The sequence below is a fragment of the Apodemus sylvaticus genome, chromosome 23 (genome assembly GCF_947179515.1).
Source record: "Apodemus sylvaticus chromosome 23, mApoSyl1.1, whole genome shotgun sequence".
Taxonomy (NCBI): domain Eukaryota; kingdom Metazoa; phylum Chordata; class Mammalia; order Rodentia; family Muridae; genus Apodemus; species Apodemus sylvaticus.
Genome location: NC_067494.1, coordinates 34,439,108 through 34,460,479, shown reverse-complemented (window position 1 = coordinate 34,460,479; position 21,372 = coordinate 34,439,108). Strand labels below are relative to the sequence as shown.

The 21,372-nt window shown below is 50.7% G+C and overlaps 1 protein-coding gene across 3 annotated transcripts; it reads left to right on the top strand.

Moving 5' to 3' along the window:
• The first annotated feature begins 1,643 nt into the window (after window positions 1-1,643).
• On the top strand, window positions 1,644-20,976 carry Zbtb2 (zinc finger and BTB domain containing 2). 3 transcript variants are annotated; one of them, XM_052169268.1, is made up of 3 exons: window positions 1,644-1,713; window positions 13,559-13,743; window positions 18,184-20,976. In XM_052169268.1, the coding sequence occupies exons 2-3, from the start codon at window positions 13,571-13,573 to the stop codon at window positions 19,553-19,555; spliced, it is 1,545 nt and encodes a 514-aa protein (XP_052025228.1). In that variant the 5' UTR covers window positions 1,644-1,713; window positions 13,559-13,570; the 3' UTR covers window positions 19,556-20,976. The 3 variants fall into 3 exon arrangements, with proteins under 3 accessions (XP_052025228.1, XP_052025229.1, XP_052025230.1); XM_052169269.1 differs by lacking the exon at window positions 1,644-1,713 and adding an exon at window positions 2,140-2,224; XM_052169270.1 differs by lacking the exon at window positions 1,644-1,713 and adding an exon at window positions 11,245-11,466.
• The last annotated feature ends 396 nt before the right edge of the window (window positions 20,977-21,372 follow it).

Genomic DNA, 21,372 nt, shown 5'->3' with positions numbered 1-21,372 from the left:
TTTCTGTGAAACTGTTACAAAGTACTGACAAACTATTCCTAAGACTCAGAGAGGTGGTATGTGGTACACTCTCTCTACACACCAAATCACATTCATTTTGGTCTCTTTCTAAAAACAATAGAGCAGCCACTCCAAGGAAGCAGGCATGCCAATGTGAAGTCCGACGCAGCTGTTTTACTGATAATGCCCTAGAACACGTAGGTCAGTGTCAGGGCTCGGTTGTGGACGCAAACATTTAAGCACTCCACAAGTTGTTCATCTAGCTGATCAAAGTCTTGGAAAGTTCAAGGCAGGTATCCACTGGATCTGTTACTCACACTGGGCAACACTACAGTTACACAGATGTTTACAACCTCAAAGAAATTAGTCATCAGTAGCTGTACACAAAGCTGGATGGTGAAATCACATTCAAGATTTCTAGGATGAAGTCAGTGCACAGGGTGCTAGAAGTCTGACTTTCAAAACAAATGAGTTTGGCATCTGCACTTGAAAGCCAAGTGTAACCAGGAAACCACTGCCTCCACTTATTTATGAACAAGCTTAAAATCTAAGCTATGGAAAGTAACCCATTAACTCAAGCACGCAGAAGGGACAAAACCGTACTTCCTGAAGCACAACTTCACACAAAACGGCAACATAAAAAGTAAAATCTAAAACCTTAAGAATGCTCAATCAGGACATTCCAACGCCCCTGCATGTTACCACGTTTCAGGATCTCCCTTTAACACACCCCACGGGATGGCAACTGACTCCACTCCACCAGATCCTCCAGAGACCAAAAGTCAACAGAGGGTAGTGTCCTGCCCAAACGCGCACACCGCGGAGCACCATAAGGTAAAACTCGGATAACACGGGGAAGTATCCCACTCCATCCTAACGGAAACTTCTTAGCCTACAATTTGCCCATGTAACGCAGCAAGCACCTCGACCTCGCAACACAGGACACGCAGGACAGCCACTTCTGTGTGACTTTTCAGTCAGCACCGGTGGCCACGCCATCCGTGATCCGTGATCGACAACAGCCCAACTCCGTAATCTTGGGACGAGAAGCTACCACGGGAGCAGCCCGGGGACAAAGGCGGAGGGCCAGAGATTGTCAAGCATCCCTTGACAGGAGAACGGGCATGCATCTCCCTCTGCACCCCGAAAAGACCATCTGCAACTGCAGGACTGGTCCTACCTAAACACTCTGTAAACAAGGGGGCCGGGCTGCCGGCCTCCGGGCCCGACCGCTGCGGAGAAGTTTCCTCGCCTCGGCTGCACATGGCTTGCAGAACTTTGGCTGGGGCCGCGAGCCCAGGCTGGGTGGGAGCCGCAGCGCCGAGCTGCAGGCGGCGGCGGCGGTGGTGGCGGCGGCAGAGCAGCAGGAGGCGGAGGCGGGGGCGGGCGGGCGGGCGGGGGGAGGGGAGCGGCTGGGGGGGCGGAGGGGCTCTTGCCGCCACTGCTCTCTCGCCGCCTCTCCCCCCCCGGCGGGAGCCGCTCTCAGCCTCTTTGCACTAGTCGCTCCGCTCTCTCGGTCATGTGACCTTAACGTAACCGGACAGGAAAAGCCCCGCCGCCGCCGCCCGCCGCCGCTCCGGAGACACCGACCGCGGCGGCAGCAGCAGCAGCAGCAGCAACGCGGGGCAGAGGCGGCGGCGGCGGGGGACAGTTAGGCCAGGCCGCCCGGCTCTGCCTCCTCCTCACGGCCCGCCGCGGCCGCACCGGCGACAGGTAAGCGCGCACCGCCACCGCGTCCCGTCCCGGGGCCCACGTGCCGCCCCCGGCCCGGGCTCCGGGAAGCAGCAGGGAGGGGCGGGAGCCGCCGGAGCTCGCAAACGGTTCCGGCAGCGGCCGTGGCAACAAAGGCGACGAATGACTTCCCGTCCCGGGGCTCCCGGCGAAGGCAGGCGGCGGGCCCGAGCGCGCGGGGCGCCGGGGCGGGGAGGCCGGGACGGGGGCGGCCCCGCGGGGCGGGGGCGGCGACTGCGCCTGGCGCCGGGGCTCTGGCCGCCTGACAAAACCATCCCGGCAGCCAGGCGGCGGCGAGTCGCGGCCGCTCCATCCGGGGCTTCGCGGGAGGGGGAGGGGACGGAAGCCGAGAGGGCGGGCGCAAGGGGAGGGGGCGCTCCGCGTTCCGGTCCTAGTCGCCGGTCCCTGCTGCCCGCCGCGGCCAAGGGCGTCCGGAGCGGACGGCTGCCGGTGAGCGGTCCCGCGCCGGAGCCCCGTCAGGCGGGCCCATCAGGTGCGTACTCCGCCGTCGCCTCCCGCTGTGGTTGTCTTCCGCCGCCTCAGCGGCCAGGCCGCGAGCTGCGGAAGTGGGTTTGGGGGAGGGGAGGGAGCAGGGAGGGGGAGGGGAGGGATCCGGTCGGACCGGAGCAGGCCCGGCCTCTCTGGCGCGTCTCCCAGCTGCAGCGGCTCCTACAGCTGCTGTCGCTACTGCTACGGCTCCGCCTCCCGCTCGCGGGCGGGGGCGCGCACGCGCGCTTCCGGCCTCGGGTCTCGCGCTGTCTGCGGCTCTCGCGCGCGCTGCTCCCCTCCCCCGCCCCTCGCCCGCCCCTCCACCACGCCCCTGGCGCCGGGGCCGTGGCGCCGGCCGGGGCGGTGCGCGCGCGCGGCGTAGGCGTCTCGGCATTGTGTTCAGCGCCGCGGGACTCGGGGCGCGCGCGTGCGCGGGGCAAAAGGGCGGGGCGAGCAAGCGGCGCGACCTGAGCGCGGTGCTTCCCCCTACCCTCAGCCCCTGGGGCGGGACCGGTGCGCCTGTCCTCCGGCTCCGCCCTCTCCCTCGCGGGGCGGGGCCAAGGCCTCCTGGGCGGGTCTTCGCCGCCTAAGGGCTGCAGCTGGAGCGGCCGCGCCCTTCTCTGCTTGCGGTGCAGAGCGGGTGAAGTCGGAGCCGTGGAGTTAGGGCTTTGGGCTGCTTCGGGGTTAAGCACAAGCTCGATCGTAGATCAGAATGCATGCACGGTTAGACGCTGTATAGGGTGCGGGCTTTTTGTTGCTTTTAGCCGATAATGCATTATAAAGATTAGATCTGCAAGTTAGATCGCGCAGCGGAGCAGGAAGAGCGAAAATCTTGTGCCTGACCGGCCATTTGCTGCAAGAACTTCCACCCAGCTTCTCGAACAACTTAATTATACCTCGGGGAGCCTCCTCTCTCCCAGTATGCATTGTTCTTTCTCACCATCATCATACAATACCTTTGGCCCATTTAGCGTGAGAGCCTAGATTCTATTGTTTTAGTGAAATGTGGCATAAAGAGAATGGATTTGGGGCTCACATAAGGGATGATCTGAACGGTCTGTGTGCCCTTCGTGGTTGACACTGTATAGATCCTGACTACCAGACCAAAGCACAAGTACGACTAAGGTACTTACTCTGAGAGGCATGAAATTAGAACTAATATATTTTGCCAGTGTGTTAGCCCTAGAAGCAGGCAGGTCTCTGAGTTTGAGGCCAGCTTGGTCTACAGAATGAATTCCAGGACTACAAACCCTGTTTTAAAAAAAAAAACAAAAAACTTCTCATTATTATGGTTTCTTACATTCAGAAAAAAATCAAATTTGAGAGTGGGGATATTCATAGTAACAACTTTAGTTTGCTCAAGATATTTTCAGACCTTTACATTTATTTATTTATTTATTTATTTATTTATTTATTTATTGAAACAAGGTTTCTCTGCATAGCCCTGGCTCTCCTGGCACTCACTCTGTAGACCAGGCTGGCCTCAAACTAAGCAATCTGCCTGCCTCTGCCTCCCAAATGCTGGGATCAAATGTGTGTGCCATCACTGTCTGGCTTGTTTTGTTTTTTAATCTAGACATTACAAAAATACCAGGGCTGGAGAAATACAGTGGTTAAGAGCACTTCCTATTCTTCCAGGACCCAGGTTCTGTTCCCAGCACCCAAATCAATTAGCTTAGAACCTCTTGTAACTCCAGTTCTAGGGGGTCCAAAGACCTCCAGCCTCTGCTGGCACCCACTACCCGCCTGAGACCTTGATAATTTTTAAGAATGTTAATTTATCCCAAGTTCTTTTAAACATGATATTGTTTCTCATTTAGTAAACTTGGGATTCCATGTTTGGTTTGTCTTTCCTAGCTCAGGAACTGGCCTGTTGTTGAAAACATTTTTTCTAAAGTGGAAAGGGTGACAGAACAAAGCACGAGTGAGTAGGCAGTAGAGACCCTCGTCCCTTGTTCCCACCTCCTTGCCCACTTTTAAGCTTCTTCCTCAAAGTATGTGTCTATAAGTGGGTGCGAAACTCCCACCAAAACGCTCCAGCAAAGTTAATGGTCGACATGTCTCACTCACAGAACAAGGTCTGGGAGAGTTTTTTATGTTAAATTATATAAACTGCACAATGACGACGTCCAGATTTTTCGTTTCCGGAGACCTTTGTGGAGGCTTGACTGGAATGATCTTGGTAGACTCGTCTATTTGAATGCATAGCCAGCAGGGAGTGATACAGTCTGAAAGAATTAGAAGGACTGAGAGGTGTGGCCTTGTTGGAGCAAATCTGTCACCAGGGGTGGGCTTTGAGGTTTCAAAAGCTCCTGCCAGGCCCAGCCTCTCTCTGCCTGCAGATCAGGATCTAACTCTGCTCCTCTAGAGCCACATCTGCCTGCCTTAAAGATAATGGACTAACCCTGAAACTGTAGGCCAGCCCACAATTAGATGCTTTCCTTGGTAAGAGTTGCCTTGGTCATGGTGTCTCTTCACAGTAACTGAACAGGGACTAAGACATCCCTACAAAACACTTTATCCCAACACCCCCTCAGGAGCTGTGCCTTGTCACCCGTGATCTGAAGTATCTACTGGCTTGTGCCCCACCGTGGAGGTGGGGTTGCTTTTCTGCCTGAGAATTCCTAGAACAGGTAGGCAGTGAAGGAAACAGGGTGGTATCAGCGTTGGAGTGGGGGACTCTTCCATCATAGTGTCCCTGGGTCTTTCATCCCCACCCCGAACGCCCTTCCCCTGTAGCCTGGTGCAGGATGAGGTAGGAGAAGGAAACTGAAGACTCTCAGGCCTGTGGCCAACATCTCTTTATATATGCTCTTTGGGTCTCCTAACACGACACTGAGACCCTATCAGGGGATTTCAGATTGGTACTAAATGAGATTCCATATTTTCCAATGGTAAGATGGTCATAAAGGTGTGGAATCTGGCCAGGCATGGTGGCACATGCCTGAAATCCCAACACTCCCAAGTTGGAGGTTTGACAGTCTGCCATTATCAACACAGAGAATTTGAGGTCTACATGAGACCCCAGAGAAAGGGGAAAGGAGAGAGACAGAAATGGGGGAGGAAGGAGAGGGGGGGACAAAGGGGGTCTGGGGTGCCTGGAGCAAACATCAGCCCCAGGACCCTCACTAAGAAACAGCAGCACAGGTTGACATGTAAAATGATTCTTCCCTGGGTCAGAGGCCCAGTTGGAGGCTGGTGTTCACATTCAAACACAAGCCCTAGACCGTGTGCATGAGGGATGTACTCGAGACTCTTCAAGAAAACTCAAGGCAGACATGGGGGCATGTATCTGTAACCCCAGCACTGGGGAGGCTAGAACAAGAAGATTGATGTGTTACAAGTTCAAGGCCAGCCTGTGTTAACTAGCAAGACCTCTCCCAGAAATAAGAGGAAGAAATGATCTTTACAAAGTTAGGAATTTGTGAAACATTTTATTATATCTGGCTAAGTACTTATAAATAAAGCCTTTGACAAGCGTGATGGTGCACACAATCACAGCACTCTTGTGAGTTCAAGGTTTACTTAATAGCAGTAAGTTCCAGGAAAGCTAAGGCTATGTAGACAGACCCTGTCTCAAAAAAAGCAAAAGCAAAACCAAATTTTTTATGTCCCGTTCCTTTAAATTATGTACACATCATAGGTCCTGCACCAGGGAAAGTGTAGAATTATCTCAAACTAATTTTCAAATGTGTGAGTATGCTGAGACAGACTAGCTGGTTATTTTGATTTCTCAATCCCCAAAATGTGTATATAAGTATCTCCAATCCTTGTGAGTCCCCATGGGTCTGTCAGGTTCCTTCCATATGGCTGAAACAGTTTTCACTACTGATACTGATCTTAGTTTTCCAGTGTGTTAGCACTGGGGAATGCTCATAATTCATTGCGTTGATATTTCCCAAATGACCACTGGATAATGAGTTTTTTTGTTTTTTTTTTTTTAAAGCATGAATAAAAGTACAAGGCTCAGTGGTAGAGGGCACGTGCTGCCTGGTCTGATAAGCCAAGTCCCATCCCTAGAACCCTGTTAGTCTTTAGAAATTCATTACAGTTAAAGTACAGGAGTCTTTGAGTTGGACACCACACACCAGCAGTTCAGCCTGAGCCAGGCCTGGAGGTGGTGTAAAAAGGAGCTAATGCTGTCACTTCTGCTGGTGTGATCCTTTGTTGGTTTCCAGTCAGTCGACTGCTGCATAGGTTTTAGAATTGTCTTCTCTGAAATGCAGCATTTTCCAGTAGTCCAGTACGTGCTACTGTAATTTCCATGCCTTTTCCTTCTTTCCTACCTCTGACCTGAAGTTCTAAAGTCTAGTGAGCTCCAGATGGCCAGCATCAGGGGGTTCAGTTCATGCCCCACTCCCTCTCCCACGTTAACTTTTATTAGTATTAATTGAAAAGACAGTTTTTACCCTGGTAAGTGGCCTGAACCACTTGAGAGACCCATCTTATTCGGAATGGCGCTTCCTCAGTCCTGATGTACCCCGTTCGTTACAGGGTTCGTTATTCTTGGTGGAGATAAAATCAAGTGTTTCAGGGCCTTTTGGAGCTCTTGAGTGGTGTTTCCTGTGTTCTGAGAGCTGTTATCTTCCAAAAGGGAATGTCTATTCCCAAACGCAGCTGTTCCTCAGTTTCTGTACTGAAACTGAAAGAGGAACTTAGGGTTGGCCAATAGACCTCAATTAAGCCCTCTGCTCCTGTGTCCCTGCCAAGGCCTGTGGCCTGGGGACTCTGAGAGGGAGCCCTTGACAGCTAGGTCTTCAGTATATCAAAGAAGGAGAGAGAGTGAAGATAAAAACCAAACCATTAAATATTCCAAACAATCATTTTAACTGGCTCTGGAAAATGTTTGTAGTTTTACTTTTGACATGATCTATTGATTATATGGGGATCAAACCCAAAGCTTTGTGCATTCTAGGCAAGAACTCTGCCAACTGAGGGCTAACCCACAACTGTGTGAGGATTCTCTGTGCAGGTCTAAGGTGTGCACTCTCATTGCTGGCTCTGTGACTAGCACTGGTAAAAGCTTTTAGAAATGTCCTGTGACGCAAGGCAGGGCTGCACACAGACCCAGAAGGCAACAAGCTTGAGCCCTGACCCACTCCCACGCAGTGCCCTGACCCGTGCTGACAGGAGCCTGTTATTTAAGGGCTCCAGCTCTGAGTCAAGTAGTCTGGCTTCTCTGAAGACCCTCAGACATCAGCCGCCAGACTTCTAGCCCCAGACCAGCCTGGCCAGAGCGCTACATCTGTCCGCCTCATCCTAGAGAGCCCAGAGGTCTTGCAAATGTAACATGTTCTTTCCCACCAAACTAAGACTTTGGCCTATCTCCCGCCTAAGACCTACCCAGCTGAGGCTCTGACTTCTCCACCCTTCTTCCCTAGGCAAGGGTTCAGGCTTGGATCTTCCAGAGATCTTTCTAATCTCTCCCCCTCCCTCTCTCCCCCTCCCCCTCCCTTTCCTCTCCCCCTCTTCCTCCCTCTCCCCCTCTCCCTCTCCCTCTCTCCCTCTCTCCGTTGGTCCGCACCCTCTGTCCCTCTCTTGTCCAGATTCTAGAAGAACTTCCTTGGTCTTTCTACTGTGACCCCTTCCCATTGTTGCAAAGCTACAAGCTGAAGCCACACCTCAGTCCGCAGCCTTATCCGCTTGCATCTCGCCTCTCTGCCTCAGTTCTCTGGGCTCCTAGTAAACCATAAAGCATTGTCCAAACTTAATGTGTAGGGAAACATCACCCGGCATTTTTTGTTTGTTTGTTTTGTTTTTTGACAGGTTTTCTCTGTATAGCCTTGGCTGTCCTGGAACTCTGTAGACCAGGCTGGCCTCGAACTCAGAAATCCGCCTGCCTCTGCCTCCCAAGATCAAAGGTGTGCACCACCACCGCCCAGCAGAATTTTTTATATTGAAAAAACAAAAGCTACACTTCTCTCCTAATTTCCCAGGCTAGGTCAGCGCAGAAGGAACCATGGCTGGAGCAGAACCCTCTTCCCTTAATGCCTAGTTAGTAGCTTTGGACTAGCAGATGGTAAACACCATGCCAGACAACCTCCCAGGCGACTCTGCTCATGGTGGGGTGGGGTGGGGTGGGGGGGACTCAGAGCCCGCAGGGCGGCAGGGCTTGTGTCAGCCCGTTGTGTGAGCACACGAGTGTGAGTGCACACCAGTGTGCCGTGAGTCAGCGGACAGCTCTGAAAACGGCGTGAGCCAAGGCCCCAGGCTCCTCTTCCACCTGCCCTGCTCATCTGGTGACTAGAAAGGAGGCAGCCCCGCCCTGTGTGGAGTCTGAGGGAGGACAGCAGGGAAGCCAGGGAAGGCAGGGAGCCCCATGCTCCCTCAAGAGCCCCTGCACCAGGGACCACAAGTTTCCCAATGACCATCTTGTCTCACTAAGCCGCATCTTCAGGTGAAAACACATGGCTCCGTCTGATTGGTCCTTGATTACAAAACGTCCTGACTCAGCATCCCAAATGTGAGAGGAGCAGGTGGATGAGACAGAATTTTTGTTAATGGTTGGATTTTGTTAATGGTTGGATACTTTGGAAAGATCACTAAGCTCACAGTTGCACGCTCAGGTAAGAAAATCATAGCTTCAAGAGCTGTGTGAGCTCTTCAAGGGCTACATAAGAACCTGTCTGAGAAATAAATGGAACTTTAAAATTAAGTAGATATTTGGTATCATGAAAGTATATTATTTGTTATGCTTTTCAGAGCTACACGGTGGTGCACACCTACAATCCAAGCGCTTAAGAAATAGGGGCTGGGCTGGAGGGACGGCTCAGTGGTTAAGAGCGCTGGCTGCTCTTCCAGAGGTCCTGAGTTTGATTCCTAGCAACCACATGGTGGCTCACAACCATCTGCAATGGGGTCTGATGCCCTCTTCCGGTGTGTCTGAAGAGAGCAATGGTGAATACATAAAATAAATAAATCTTTTAAAAAGGAAGGAAGGAATTGGGTGGTGGTGGCGCACACCTTTAATCTGGGAGGCAGAGGCAGGTGGATTTCTGAGTTCGAGGCCAGCCTGGTCTACAGAGTGAGTTCCAGGACAGCCAGGGCTACACAGAGAAACCCTGTCTCGAAAAAAACCAAAGGGGGAAAAAAAAAGGGAGGGAGGGATTGTTTCCCATCTGTGGTACGGTTCTCAACCTTCCTAATGCTGTGTGTGAACTAAAGGGCGCGTGATGGCTCAGTGGGCAAAGGCACTTGCTACCAAGGCAGGTGACCTGAGGTGAACCCCCAAATCCCACATGGAAAGAACGCACTCTATAAAGTTGTCCTGTGCATGCATGTGCACACATACACACACACACACTAAATAAAATCAGAAGAGGATAGAGGGCATGGCGGCTCATCCTTTTAAACTGAACCCTTAAGAAGCAGAAGCACTTAAGGGCAGCAGGAGAGCTCGGTCAGTCCAAGCTGACTTGGCCTACATTTTTTACAAGAATGAAATGGATAAAGTTCATGAAGAGACACTAGAGTAAACAGAAATAGAGTTAATATATGCATCCTGTCATTAAATATCATTCACATCACGGGGAGTAAAACTAGCAAATATTTGGAAGGAGTCCTCAAAAAGTAGTACTCTAGGTCTTGGGTGGTGTGGCTCAGTAGTGCTACTAGCATGTGCCAAGTTAGAGGTTTCTCCCCAGAACTAGGAGAGAGGGGGAGAGAGAGAGAGAATATGTGTGCTAATATATGTGCAGGGGGCAACATGAATATTTGTATGTCCATACTATTTAATATTACATACTATTTCAGTCTTTTATAACAAGTATACATGCTTAAAAATATTTTTTAAGAAATAGTATCTCTTACTTTAAACCAAATAGCAATGCCAATGCTTAAGAGACTGAGGGAAGCCAGGCAGTGGTGGCACACGCCTTTAATCCCAGCACTTGGGAGGTAGAGGCAGGTGAGTTTCTGAGTTCGAGGCCAACCTGGTCTACAGAGTGAGTTCAGGTCAGCTAGGGCTACACAGAGAAACAAAAAACAAAAACGAAACAAGAGACGGAGGGAAGAGGAACAGGATTTCAAGGCCAATCTGAGCCACGCATTAAGAGGTTTTCTCAGGCTGGAGAGATGGATGGCTCAGCAGTTAAGGACACTGACTGCTCTTCCAGAGGTCCTGAGTTCAAATCCCAGCAACCACATGGTGGCTCACAGCCCTCTGTAATGGGATCCAGTGCCCTCTTCTAGTGTTTGTCTGAAGACAGATGCAGTGTACTCATATAAATAAAGTAAATAAATAAAGAGTTTTTCTCAACAGACAAAATCCAAGGAACACTGGTTGACCCTACTTCTTAGACTTACTGGCTTGTGGTCTGAGCAGCTGCCTAACTTCTGCCATTTCCTTGATTTAGGGTGTAAGTAGTCGTACCTCAAATGCCTTTTTAGTGTGAGATAAAATGGTAGTGTATGAGGGGTGCTAACAGTACAGCAGTCGCTGTCACGGACAAGGGGCAAACGGCTGGTCTAACCTTTGCTCCTAAAGGAGGGGAACAGCTGCAGTGGTTTCTGGGTTCGCCAGTGTTTTAACTTTACGTTTTCGTGCGTGCTGCTTCACCCAAGCGCATAGAGAATGAGGAACAGCAGAAGTACACTCAGGGCCATTTCAGGGATCATAGGAAGTCCTGTCGTAATCTCAGGGTAAACGTACAGTTTGGGGTTTTTTTTTGTTTTGTTTTGTTTTTTAATGAAACTTAAGTCAGCCACCGAAACAGCAAAGTGGTTTTGTTTTGTTTTGTTTTTACAGTCTTGCATTCAAAAGTGTACTGACAGACAATCTGGAGATACAGGAACCTGTTACTTAGAATCTGAGGCAGTATGGCAGGAAACACTGTTTCCCGATCAAACCGCAGTGTTTCTGGAGAGGCCACACAGCCGAGCTGAGGCGTTGTAGGCTTTCCCTCTGCTACCCAAAGCACTCCTGCCATAAATCCCAGCCATAGCTGCAGTGAGGCCCTGGCATGCAACCCCAGATCTACCACACAGCTCACGGCACACCTCTCGTCTGCTGCTCGAGAAACACTGCGCTGTCGGCAGTTTCTCGTGTCTTCACATTCAGTTAGGTGACACCGTATGGGCTGGGCTGGACCATGTGCCCACTAAAATATGACGTTGACTCTTAGCATCTGTGGACGTCTCTGTAACCACAGGTGTCCTCGTTCCCTTTGTAGCAATACCCACCTACTCGCCCTCACTATCGCAAGTCTGCTCTCCATTCCTCTAAATTCCGTGCCTATTCTGTCAGAGGTGAGTTTTGTGCTTGACTGGTTTTCAGTGAGCATAATTCACTCTTCTAGCTTTTGTCTACAATAGATGGTTTGGTTCGATTTGGTTTAGTTTGATTTGGTTTGGTCTCAGTGTAGCCCAGGCTGGCCTCACACTGCCAGTCCTCAGCCTTCTGAATGCTGGAATTAGTGTCCTGGCCAGCAAGGCCAGCTGTGGTCCGTCTCCTCCAATGACCGGGTGCTTCATTCCACAGCCCAACTATCCAGCCGGCTGTTTCCGGTAAAACCACTGCAGACATTGGTGTACAGTTTTGTGTAGAAGTCCATTTTTGTTTCTTGGAGCAAGCATATCCGAGTAGCCATTGAGCTGGATGTAGTTCCCAGGCCACGTGTGCCATCTCCCGCTCTGAGCAGCAGGGTGAGCCAGTCACGCCGTGTCCTCCACAGCCTGTGATGTGAGCTGGGCCTCTCACCGCTTCTTTCCCTTTGGGACCTCTTCAAGTCCATCGCGCTCGCTTCCTGGTTTGTTTTGTATATTGAATTTCAGAGTTTTTTCTTTACTTCCTGACCCTATGAGCACTGACCTCTGAGGAGTTGCAGATGTTTTGTCCTAGTCCTTAGCTTCCTGTCCATCCTTAGCAGAACACTTCTCAGAGCCAACACGTAATTTCACCAAGTCTGACTTACCTCTTCCCTTTCTGTAGATCCCTAAAATTTTTTTTTTCTAAAATCCTTTTTTGTTGTGTGCCTTATGCTCAAAGCCATGAATCGTTTTTAGTGTGTCTGTGTGAAAGTGTGAGACTTACTCGAGGGTCTGTCTTTCTTTCTTGCCTTCAGAGGTTCACCCGGTGCAGCACTCTCTGGGGGGGGTCCCGGCATATCCGTCCTGCTTGTCTGTGGGCCAGCCAGGGCCCAGCATCTCCTCCTGGAGTTGGGGCCTGCTGCCACATCTTGGGTTGAGTAACAAGGCCTGATTTCCCCACTTGTTAGTTCTTATCTGAAGACGCTGTACTTCCTGTGTTTGCCTCTCCTTGCGTTTTCGAACAGTCTTGTCTGTCTGTAGAAAGATCTCACAGAAGATTTGAGATTTACCACTTTTTATTTTTCCACATAGAACTCCTACACATCTTGGTATGTTCACCTGTGGATTCCATTATTTGGATTACGGTGCTGGTGTTTCTCATTTCCATGTTCAATGCTAGTATATGAAATTACAATTAGGGATTAGGAGTTTTGGTTTTTGATGCATTTTACACCTTACCAGATTCCTGTAATGGTGTGGAGGCTTTGTGTAAATTCCTTGGGCTCTCTACTTTGCAGGTTTGCTTCCTTCTGGCTGTAGACTTTGATTTCTGACTTGTTTTCTCCCCACCACTCTGGGTGCTGCTGGAGGGACCTGCGCACTTCTGACCCTTGCTCTCACTCTGGGGAGAAGGATGCTGATCCCGCAGTGGGCTTTCCTGGTGTGCGGATGGAAAAGGACTCATCTGGGGATTCCGTGAGCCCCGCAGGTTCCGGCAGCTTCTCGCTGTAAACAGATCGGTCCCCAGGACCTTGGTCGGGTGACTGCATGGCTTAAAAGGCGGAATGTAGCAATGTAGCATAGGCGCATTCAGATGTAAATTTGGACTCTCTAGCCTTCCCAGAAGGCCTGGGGCAGCTTACTCTCAAGTCTCAAAATCCATTTCCTCCTCCACAAAAGGGGGGGGGGGTGCGCAGCTCCATTGCTAATGGATATGCAAGCCTCCTGGGGCTTCGGGTAGTGGAGGAGGAATCTTGGTGAAAAACTGGGCGGATTCTCCAGAACCATTAGCATTTGCTGTGGGGTTGTGTTAAGGACTGATACTTGGAGGTATTCTGCCTGGGTTATTTCACCAGCCTCAGCAGGTTACTCCCCCTGAGTTGCCCCAGATGACATCATCTGAAAATAGGTCCCAGCGGGTCCTGTCCCAGCGACTGTCGAGCAAATGGAATGGATTGATGTGTGTGCCGTGTGTAACGGGTCCTGGCATGCTAGCCTTGGTGACATGGTAGCTGTGAACCTTACTGTAACGTTAGGACACATTCATATTTGTGGAACACCTTTCTTAAAAATAAAATTGTTTACTTTGCAGATTTTTTAAAAAATGGATTTGACCAACCATGGACTTATTCTACTGCAGCAGTTAAACGCTCAGCGAGAGTTTGGTTTCCTGTGTGACTGCACGGTTGCAATCGGCGATGTGTACTTCAAGGCACACAAATCAGTTCTCGCTTCATTCTCCAATTACTTTAAGATGTTGTTTGTCCATCAGACCAGGTAACTAAAGTGCTTGATAATACTGTAAGGGCTGTAGGCCTCCCGCCGCTGGGCCCCTCTTCCTACTCTGCCTTCATTCTGACCACGGGTCTCTCACCTCTCCCAGGATCTAGGCACCCCCCCCCCCACTCCCTTGTTACCCCACAGCCCTGCCTTTCTTGGTTACGAATACTTTCATTAGCATTTGAGAGTCACCTATCTTAACCTGGCCCCTTACAGCCTAGACCTCCAAACTGCCTTCCTGCCTGAGTTTCCCCTCCCCTGACCGCCTGGAGACCTGAGGGGCCTGTCAGTAAGCCCTGCTGCTCCTCCAGGCCTGTCCCCTTTACTTGGATTCAAATGAGGCGCTGGAGGCACAGATTTCCTGTTTCCCTCTTTTCTAATGCAAACTTTTCATCTTTGCTGATTTTTTTTTTTAATTTCTCCTAAATATCTTAGGGAAAAGAATCTCTAGGTGTGTGTGGAAAATAATCTCCCCTCTCCCTTTCCTCCCACTTCTCCATCTTTCTTACTCTGCTCTTCACCATCCTCGCCGCACCCCCACCCCCAGCCCTTGCCCAGTCTGGGTGAGGCTGCCCCTGACCTGAGCGGCAGGAGGACAGTTCTCTGCTCTCCTTGAACTGTCTTTAAGGTCACCTGCACTTTAACTGCCCTGCTCATCCCACTCTTCCTGTCCTCTCTCTGCTGCAGTCATGTTCCAAAGGACACCTCTCCACCAGTACGCTGCCCTCCTGCAGGCCATCCTCCTAGTCTCCTCAGCCCTCACTGTGACCAAGTGTCCTTTGTTCTTCATGGGGGCACTGGGTACGGGGCCTCCTGTGCCCCTGCTGTCTTTGCGCATTGACTGTGCTGGGCAGGTCATCTTCTCCCTCTCCGTGGCTGGGAGAAGCTTGTTAGTGTCAGCTCTAGCCTCCATCTTTGTAGCTACAGAAGTCCGTCCGTCATTTAGACCTGACTGCCCTCATTGTTTTTCTCATTGGACGTGAATAAGATTTAGCTAAAAGGCTCTCTCCAAACGGACTCCTGGCGGCTGTTTCCATCTTCGAGTAACCCAGGCTTGGGATCTACTTGAGACCCCCATGTCACCGATCCTGGGCCACAGCTTGTCAGCACATGTCCCATCGCCCTGGCCTCGCTCCTGCACTCCCATCCGTAACCACCCAGTGCCACATCACTCAGATCAGTGTCCCTAGACTAGCTGGGCTGAGGCGAGCCTCTGTCCACACTTTCCGCGGCACGCTACCCCCGACTCTCTGTCCTCGCCCTCATCCTAGTCAAGTAGCCGAAATCATCAGGATGGCCGCTGTGACTCCTCAGAGCTGCCTCCACTCTCAGTGCTCCATGCACTCACCCTGCTGCTCACGGTAACCACCATCTGTAGCCTCCTCCTTCCTACCTGCAGTGGCAAAGCAGAGAGGTGCACACATGCACCACACCACCCCAGAGGACGGCTGAGGCTTCGAATAGCCCCTTGGTACCCGTCTGTAGGAGCAAGAAGGCCAGAGCAGGGACCTTAGCAGTGAGTCGTCGTCTTAGAGCCCTGGGAATGATTCCTCTGGGCAGGTCATGTGAGATGTATCCCTGTGAGCTCAGCACTTGGGAGGCTGAGGCAGGAAAGTTATCAGGTGCAGAGGAGCCAAGACCCTATCTCAGAACAAGTTCATATATACACTTACCGTCCTTTAGCATCGTTATGTTAAAGATGTTATTTGCAGCATCTAATCTCAACACAGTGAACTAATTGATGTTGAAAAAGAAATGTCTTTAAATTGGAAATGCAAAAGACTATGTGATGGGTTTTAATTAGATGCAAGAAGCGTCCCTTTGCTTAAGTATAGGGCAGTGAACAAATCTCTAACAAAGGGATGTGTCTGTGTATCTGAGAACGCCCAGCGGGCGACCATCCTTGTCCACATCAGTGTGCAGCAGCGTTCACTGTTACAGAGCAGCGAGCATCCTGCCTAGAAGCTCTTCCCATCGCGGGCAGAGGTGCCTGCCTGATCGCCTCTAGGCAAAGACGGAAGGTTTCTGTCGCCAGCCGCCACTAGGTGTCTCTACCTTTTCTCAGTAGAATAAACTGAAAACAAAACTAATGGTAAAAATAGCCTGCTGAGTGTGGTGGCCTGTGCCTTTTTTTAATCTAGTGATCAAGAGGCAGCGGCAGGTGGATCACTGTGAGTTCAAGACTGGCCTGGTCTACATATTGAGAGCCTGTCTCCATTTAAAAAAAAAACAACTTTAGCATCATTTAAAACTCTGATTCTAGAATTCTAACGAAGGAGAAACTGACGGCGAATTACTGCTTGCGGTTGTGCCAGCACTCCCTTTTACCCTTCTCCCCACTGGCAGCACACTGTGTGCACCTCGGAGCTTAGGTGGGGCTGCTGTGTGCATTGTAGAGAAGTGACAGTCGGACCCTATCACGTTGAGTGGATAGGAAGAATGAGCAGTCCAACCAGCACCCAGGAAATGAGCACAGGGTTCCAGAAGCTGCAATGGCTCAGAAGAAACTACGCATGCATGTGTGTACACACATGCCTGCTGGGCTACCCCAGGGATGCCCAGCTTCCTGCCCATAGTATTCTGCCAGCGCCGCCAAGCCCAGGAGCCCAGCACTCACTCCTTGCAGGCCTGGCTGCAGTGTATGCAGTGTTGGCTTCCCAGGTCTGTCCTTACATCATCAGGAACTATACAGACGTTGCTTAAAATTGTCGAGGCTTACAGTCACAGTGAGCAACTGCAAAGCCCCGAGGAAAGGGCTCAGCTGGGTAGGACTGGAAATGCTGGACGGAAACCCCGGCTGCTGAACTACATCCATCTCCCAGAGAAATATGCATCTCTGGGGGCCTAGGTCTCTGAGTTCCTGGCCCTGCCTGATGGCACCAATGTTTCCAAGCACCTTTAGTTCCAGAGCTGGGAAGCAGGAGGTGGGTCTCCGTGAGTCCCAGGTCAGACAGATCCAGACAGGGAAACCTTGTCTCAGTCAGCGTGGGAGAGAAAAGATGAAATAAAGATAGGAACTAACAATCTTTGTCTTTTTTTTTTTTTTTTTTTTTTAAAGAAACAGCATTAAGCTTGCATTTCCCATACTCTGGTGCTGGGTGCTGGATTTTATGCTTGACTCCGGGATTTGTAGTTAAGTGTATGAAGTCTTAAGACCGTGGTACCCATCCAGTGATAGAGATGTCCTGTCAGAAGCCTAGAAGTCAGCCAGGCGGTGGTGGCACACGCCTTTAATCCCAGCACTTGGGAGGCAGAGGCAGGCAGATTTCTGAGTTCGAGGCCAGCCTGGTCTACAGAGTGAGTTCCAGGACAGCCAGGGCTACACAGAGAAACCCTGTCTCAAAACAAAACAAAAACAAAAAAAAGAAGCCTAGAAGTCAATCTTAAAGCCATGTTAGCCTTTTTTCTTTTCCTTTGTCTTGCACTGTAGCTAGGCTGGCCTTGAAGTTCAGACAGTCCTCCTGCCTCATCCCTCTGTGTGCTGAGATTATATATCACGCCTAGCTCATCTATTTTTATCTCAGTAAAATAAAATGTTAAATTTAGAAGATGGGGTATGCTGTTAATATTTTAGCATGGTGAGAGATAATTGATTTAAATGGTGAACATAATTGCTAAACCTGACAAAAATGTCTTTAATGCCAAGAAGTTATATAATGCATTATTATAAATTCTAAGGATATTCAAGGGAACTGTTTCTGAAATGCATAGAATATGTGTGTGTGTGTGTATATGTATGTATGTATATATGTATGTATGTATATACATATGTACTTCACGGATGATCTTGCATGCCTCTCTACTTCAGAGATGCATCTCGTAGGCCTCTGGAGGTGTTAGAAGTTCTCTCAGTAGTGATGGTCTGAGGAGGGTCCCCACTTCTTCCTTCACTCTAAGCTCTGAAGCATCCTTTAGGGGGCGCTGCTTCTGAAGTGACATCAGTCTAAAAGAGACACCTGGCTGAGCCACGATGCCTGCTTTACTGCTTATCAGAGGAGGCTGGTCAGCCCCGCGTGTGCCCCGTGTGCCCCGTGTGCCCCACAGCTGCTCTGGAGGACCTCCATGGGGCTCTGGAATTAGGTAGCCTAACCCTACCACTCACTAACCCTGCAGGGCACCATGGGCCTCACCACCTGTAAAGTAAGGATTAGGGGCAGTTACTAGAAAGGTTGTAAAGCCCACAGCAGGAGGTGCCATTGCCACCCGGGAAGGTGGCTGGGAAGGTCTCATAACTCAGAGTACAACCAGCTCTCCTGGGTCATGTGACAATTCCAGGGCTTTCTAATCAGGTTAACGCTTTTACCTACCTTGCCTGTTCTGCTGAGCTGAGTTGGGTCTGTGGCTAAGCTCAGTGAGTGCAGTCCTTTGTCTTGGAGGGTCTGGGCTGTTCCTCTGTCGGAGTCTGGGCTTCCTCACAGCGCTCTACTTTTCTTTCAGTGAATGTGTCCGCCTGAAGCCCACCGACATACAGCCCGACATCTTCAGCTATCTGCTCCACCTCATGTACACTGGGAAGATGGCCCCACAGCTCATCGACCCCGTGAGGCTGGAGCAGGGGATCAAATTCCTGCACGCCTACCCCCTCATCCAGGAAGCCAGCCTCGCCAGCCAAGGCACCTTTGCCCATCCTGAGCAAGTCTTCCCGCTGGCCTCATCCTTGTACGGCATTCAGATCGCAGACCACCAGCTGAGACAAGCCACCAAGATGAACTTAGGGCCTGAGAAACTTGGGCGGGAGCCTAGGCCACAGGCCACCAGGATGAACCAGGAGCCTGTGCCAGAGACCTCGCAGCTGTCGCAGCTGACCTCAAACCTGGCCCAGGTGAACCGGACAAATATGACTCCCGCCGACCCCCTGCAGACCTCGCTGTCGCCTGAACTCGTCTCCACACCTGTTCCGCCCCCTCCTCCTGGGGAGGAGACCAACCTAGAGGCCTCCTCCTCTGACGAGCAGCCGTCCTCTCTCACGATCGCCCACGTGAAGCCGAGCATCATGAAGAGGAACGGAAGCTTCCCCAAGTACTACGCCTGCCACCTGTGCGGCCGGCGCTTCACGCTGCGCAGCAGCCTGCGGGAGCACCTGCAGATCCACACCGGAGTGCCCTTCACCGCGGGCCCGCCCGGGGACGGCCGCGCCCCGCTGTCGCTCTGCAGCAACGCGGCCGACCTGGGCAAGGATGCTCTGGAGGTGCCGGAGGCCGGCATGATCAGCGACAGCGAGCTGCAGCACATCTCCGACTCCCCCATCATCGATGGGCAGCAGCAGTCGGAGACCCCGCCGCCCTCGGACATTGCGGACATCGACAACCTGGAGCAGGCCGACCAAGAGAGGGAGGTGAAGCGACGCAAGTACGAGTGCAGCATCTGCGGCCGCAAGTTCATCCAGAAGAGCCACTGGCGCGAGCACATGTACATCCACACGGGCAAGCCCTTCAAGTGCAGCACGTGCGACAAGAGCTTCTGCAGGGCCAACCAGGCCGCGCGCCACGTGTGCCTCAACCAGAGCATCGACACCTACACCATGGTGGACAAGCAGACGCTGGAGCTCTGCACCTTCGAGGAGGGCAGCCAGATGGACAGCATGCTGGTGCAGGCCAACAAGCCCTACAAGTGCAACCTGTGCGACAAGACCTTCTCCACGCCCAACGAGGTGGTCAGACACTCCTGCCAGAACCAGAACTCGGACGGGTTCGCCCTGGACGAGGGCCGGTCAGTCCTCCTGGGCAGTGGGGACTCAGAGGTCACGGAACCTGACCACCCCGTGTTAGCGTCCATCAAAAAGGAGCAGGAAACTGTGTTACTAGACTGAATGTTACTCGTCTTTTTAAAAACTGTCATTTTTACAATCTTCTCCCCTCTTCGGGACAGTTTCTCCATGGCATGATACACACGGGCCCACCTCCTTCCCCGCCCTTCTCCCAGCCCCGTCTCTGTAAGGCTTTGTGCATTATAAACCTGGACTATATTTACGTTAATTCAGGGGATATTGGAAGGATAATGGTCAGTAGTACTTATAAAGAAATAGGTTTTGAGAAGTTTTAGATTATTTTAAAAACCTACTTGGAATTAATTAAGAGTATATAATAAAAACAACTAGACTATAATTTGGTAAGCTAAAATTATGACTGTCCCTGGGTAATAAGTCTTCCTTCTCAAAGAAACAAAGTCAGAAAATACAGCATGCTTCTTAGAGATAAAGCCGGGCTGTGCTATGCAAATCTAGAAGGTGTGGGGAAACTTGAAACCCAAGAGACTGTTTTTAATGTTTGTCCTCTCGGTGTCTGATTTCAGAATGTATCCTTTGAGATTATGTCCAGTTAAGGAAAATCACTAGTTAGGAGAACGACTTTAACAAATGCAAAAGAGTAATAATGTGATGGCAATCTTCATTTTTGGATAAAAACCTGACAGGCTATGAATTTGTATTTGAGCGACCGTGTATGGATACTTGCTGCAGACAGGGGAATGGGTGCGCATGCCTTAGCCAGTGGCTGGCCTCTCTCCAGGTGAACAAGAAGATGCTGTGTTTCCGTTCCTGACACACTTGTTTTAAAATCAGATTTGAAAATGCGATTCTGTAGAATGTCTCTCTGAACAGTAATGGCCAGTGGTGAGCTTGCTGTGTCTGAGCTAGCCAAACTGCCTGCAAAGTCAGTGGTGTGCACGGCAGTTACACACCACACAAGGCAGGTTGTGAGCCGGAAGTATAACTTTAATGAGGGCGGAAGTTGATGCTGCCTGGCACAGCGGCCCACCTCTTACCCCGGCACTAAGAGATGGGGGTGGGGGGAGCAGGGGTCTGAGGCCAGCCTGGACTACACAGAGAGACCTTGTCCAAAATACAAAATAAAAATGCAATGCCCATAGTTCACTGGTGACATCTACTAAAGCATCAAAATTAACAAATCAGGGCACAAAATCTTTTTGGAGGAAAACAATTAATTTTGTTGTATATCCTCCAGTTTTTGTTAACACCTGAAATTTTTCCCACTGGCCTAACAGCATGAGAAGTTGTCCATTAACCTTCCCTTGGGCCAATGAGAGAGTGGTCTCACAGGATGCAGCAGGAGCCGGAAGTGAGGACTCGGGGCAGGGCGAGGGCAGTGCATAGCTAGACCGTACGTGTACGTTAGAAACTGAATGTCCCACCATCCTTATATGTATAGTTGCGTTCTCAGATTTGTAAGTTTTTATACATCCTTTCATTGAATAAACATTTAATTAAATGGGCATGTGATCGTTTTCTTATCTGTCTACCTAAAGAACACAGGAATTTGGAAACCTTGCATCAAGAGTCATTCTAGGGCTGGAGAGATGGCTCAGTGGTTAGGAGCACCGACTGTTCTTCCGAAAGTCCTGAGTTCAATTCCCAGCAACCACATGATGGCTCACAACCACCCGTAACAAGATCTGACGCCGTCTTCTGAAGACAGCTACAGTCTACTTACATATAATAAATCTTTAAAAAAAAAAAAAAAGTCATTCTAGCTGGATGTATGCCTGTCTGACCTCAAATAGTTTCTCAAGACAGTGCTGTTGTCCCTGCCAATAAAGAGAGGGTTATGGGCTGCAGAGATGGCTCAGAGGTTAAGAGCACAGACTGCTCTTCCAGAGGTCCTGAGTTCA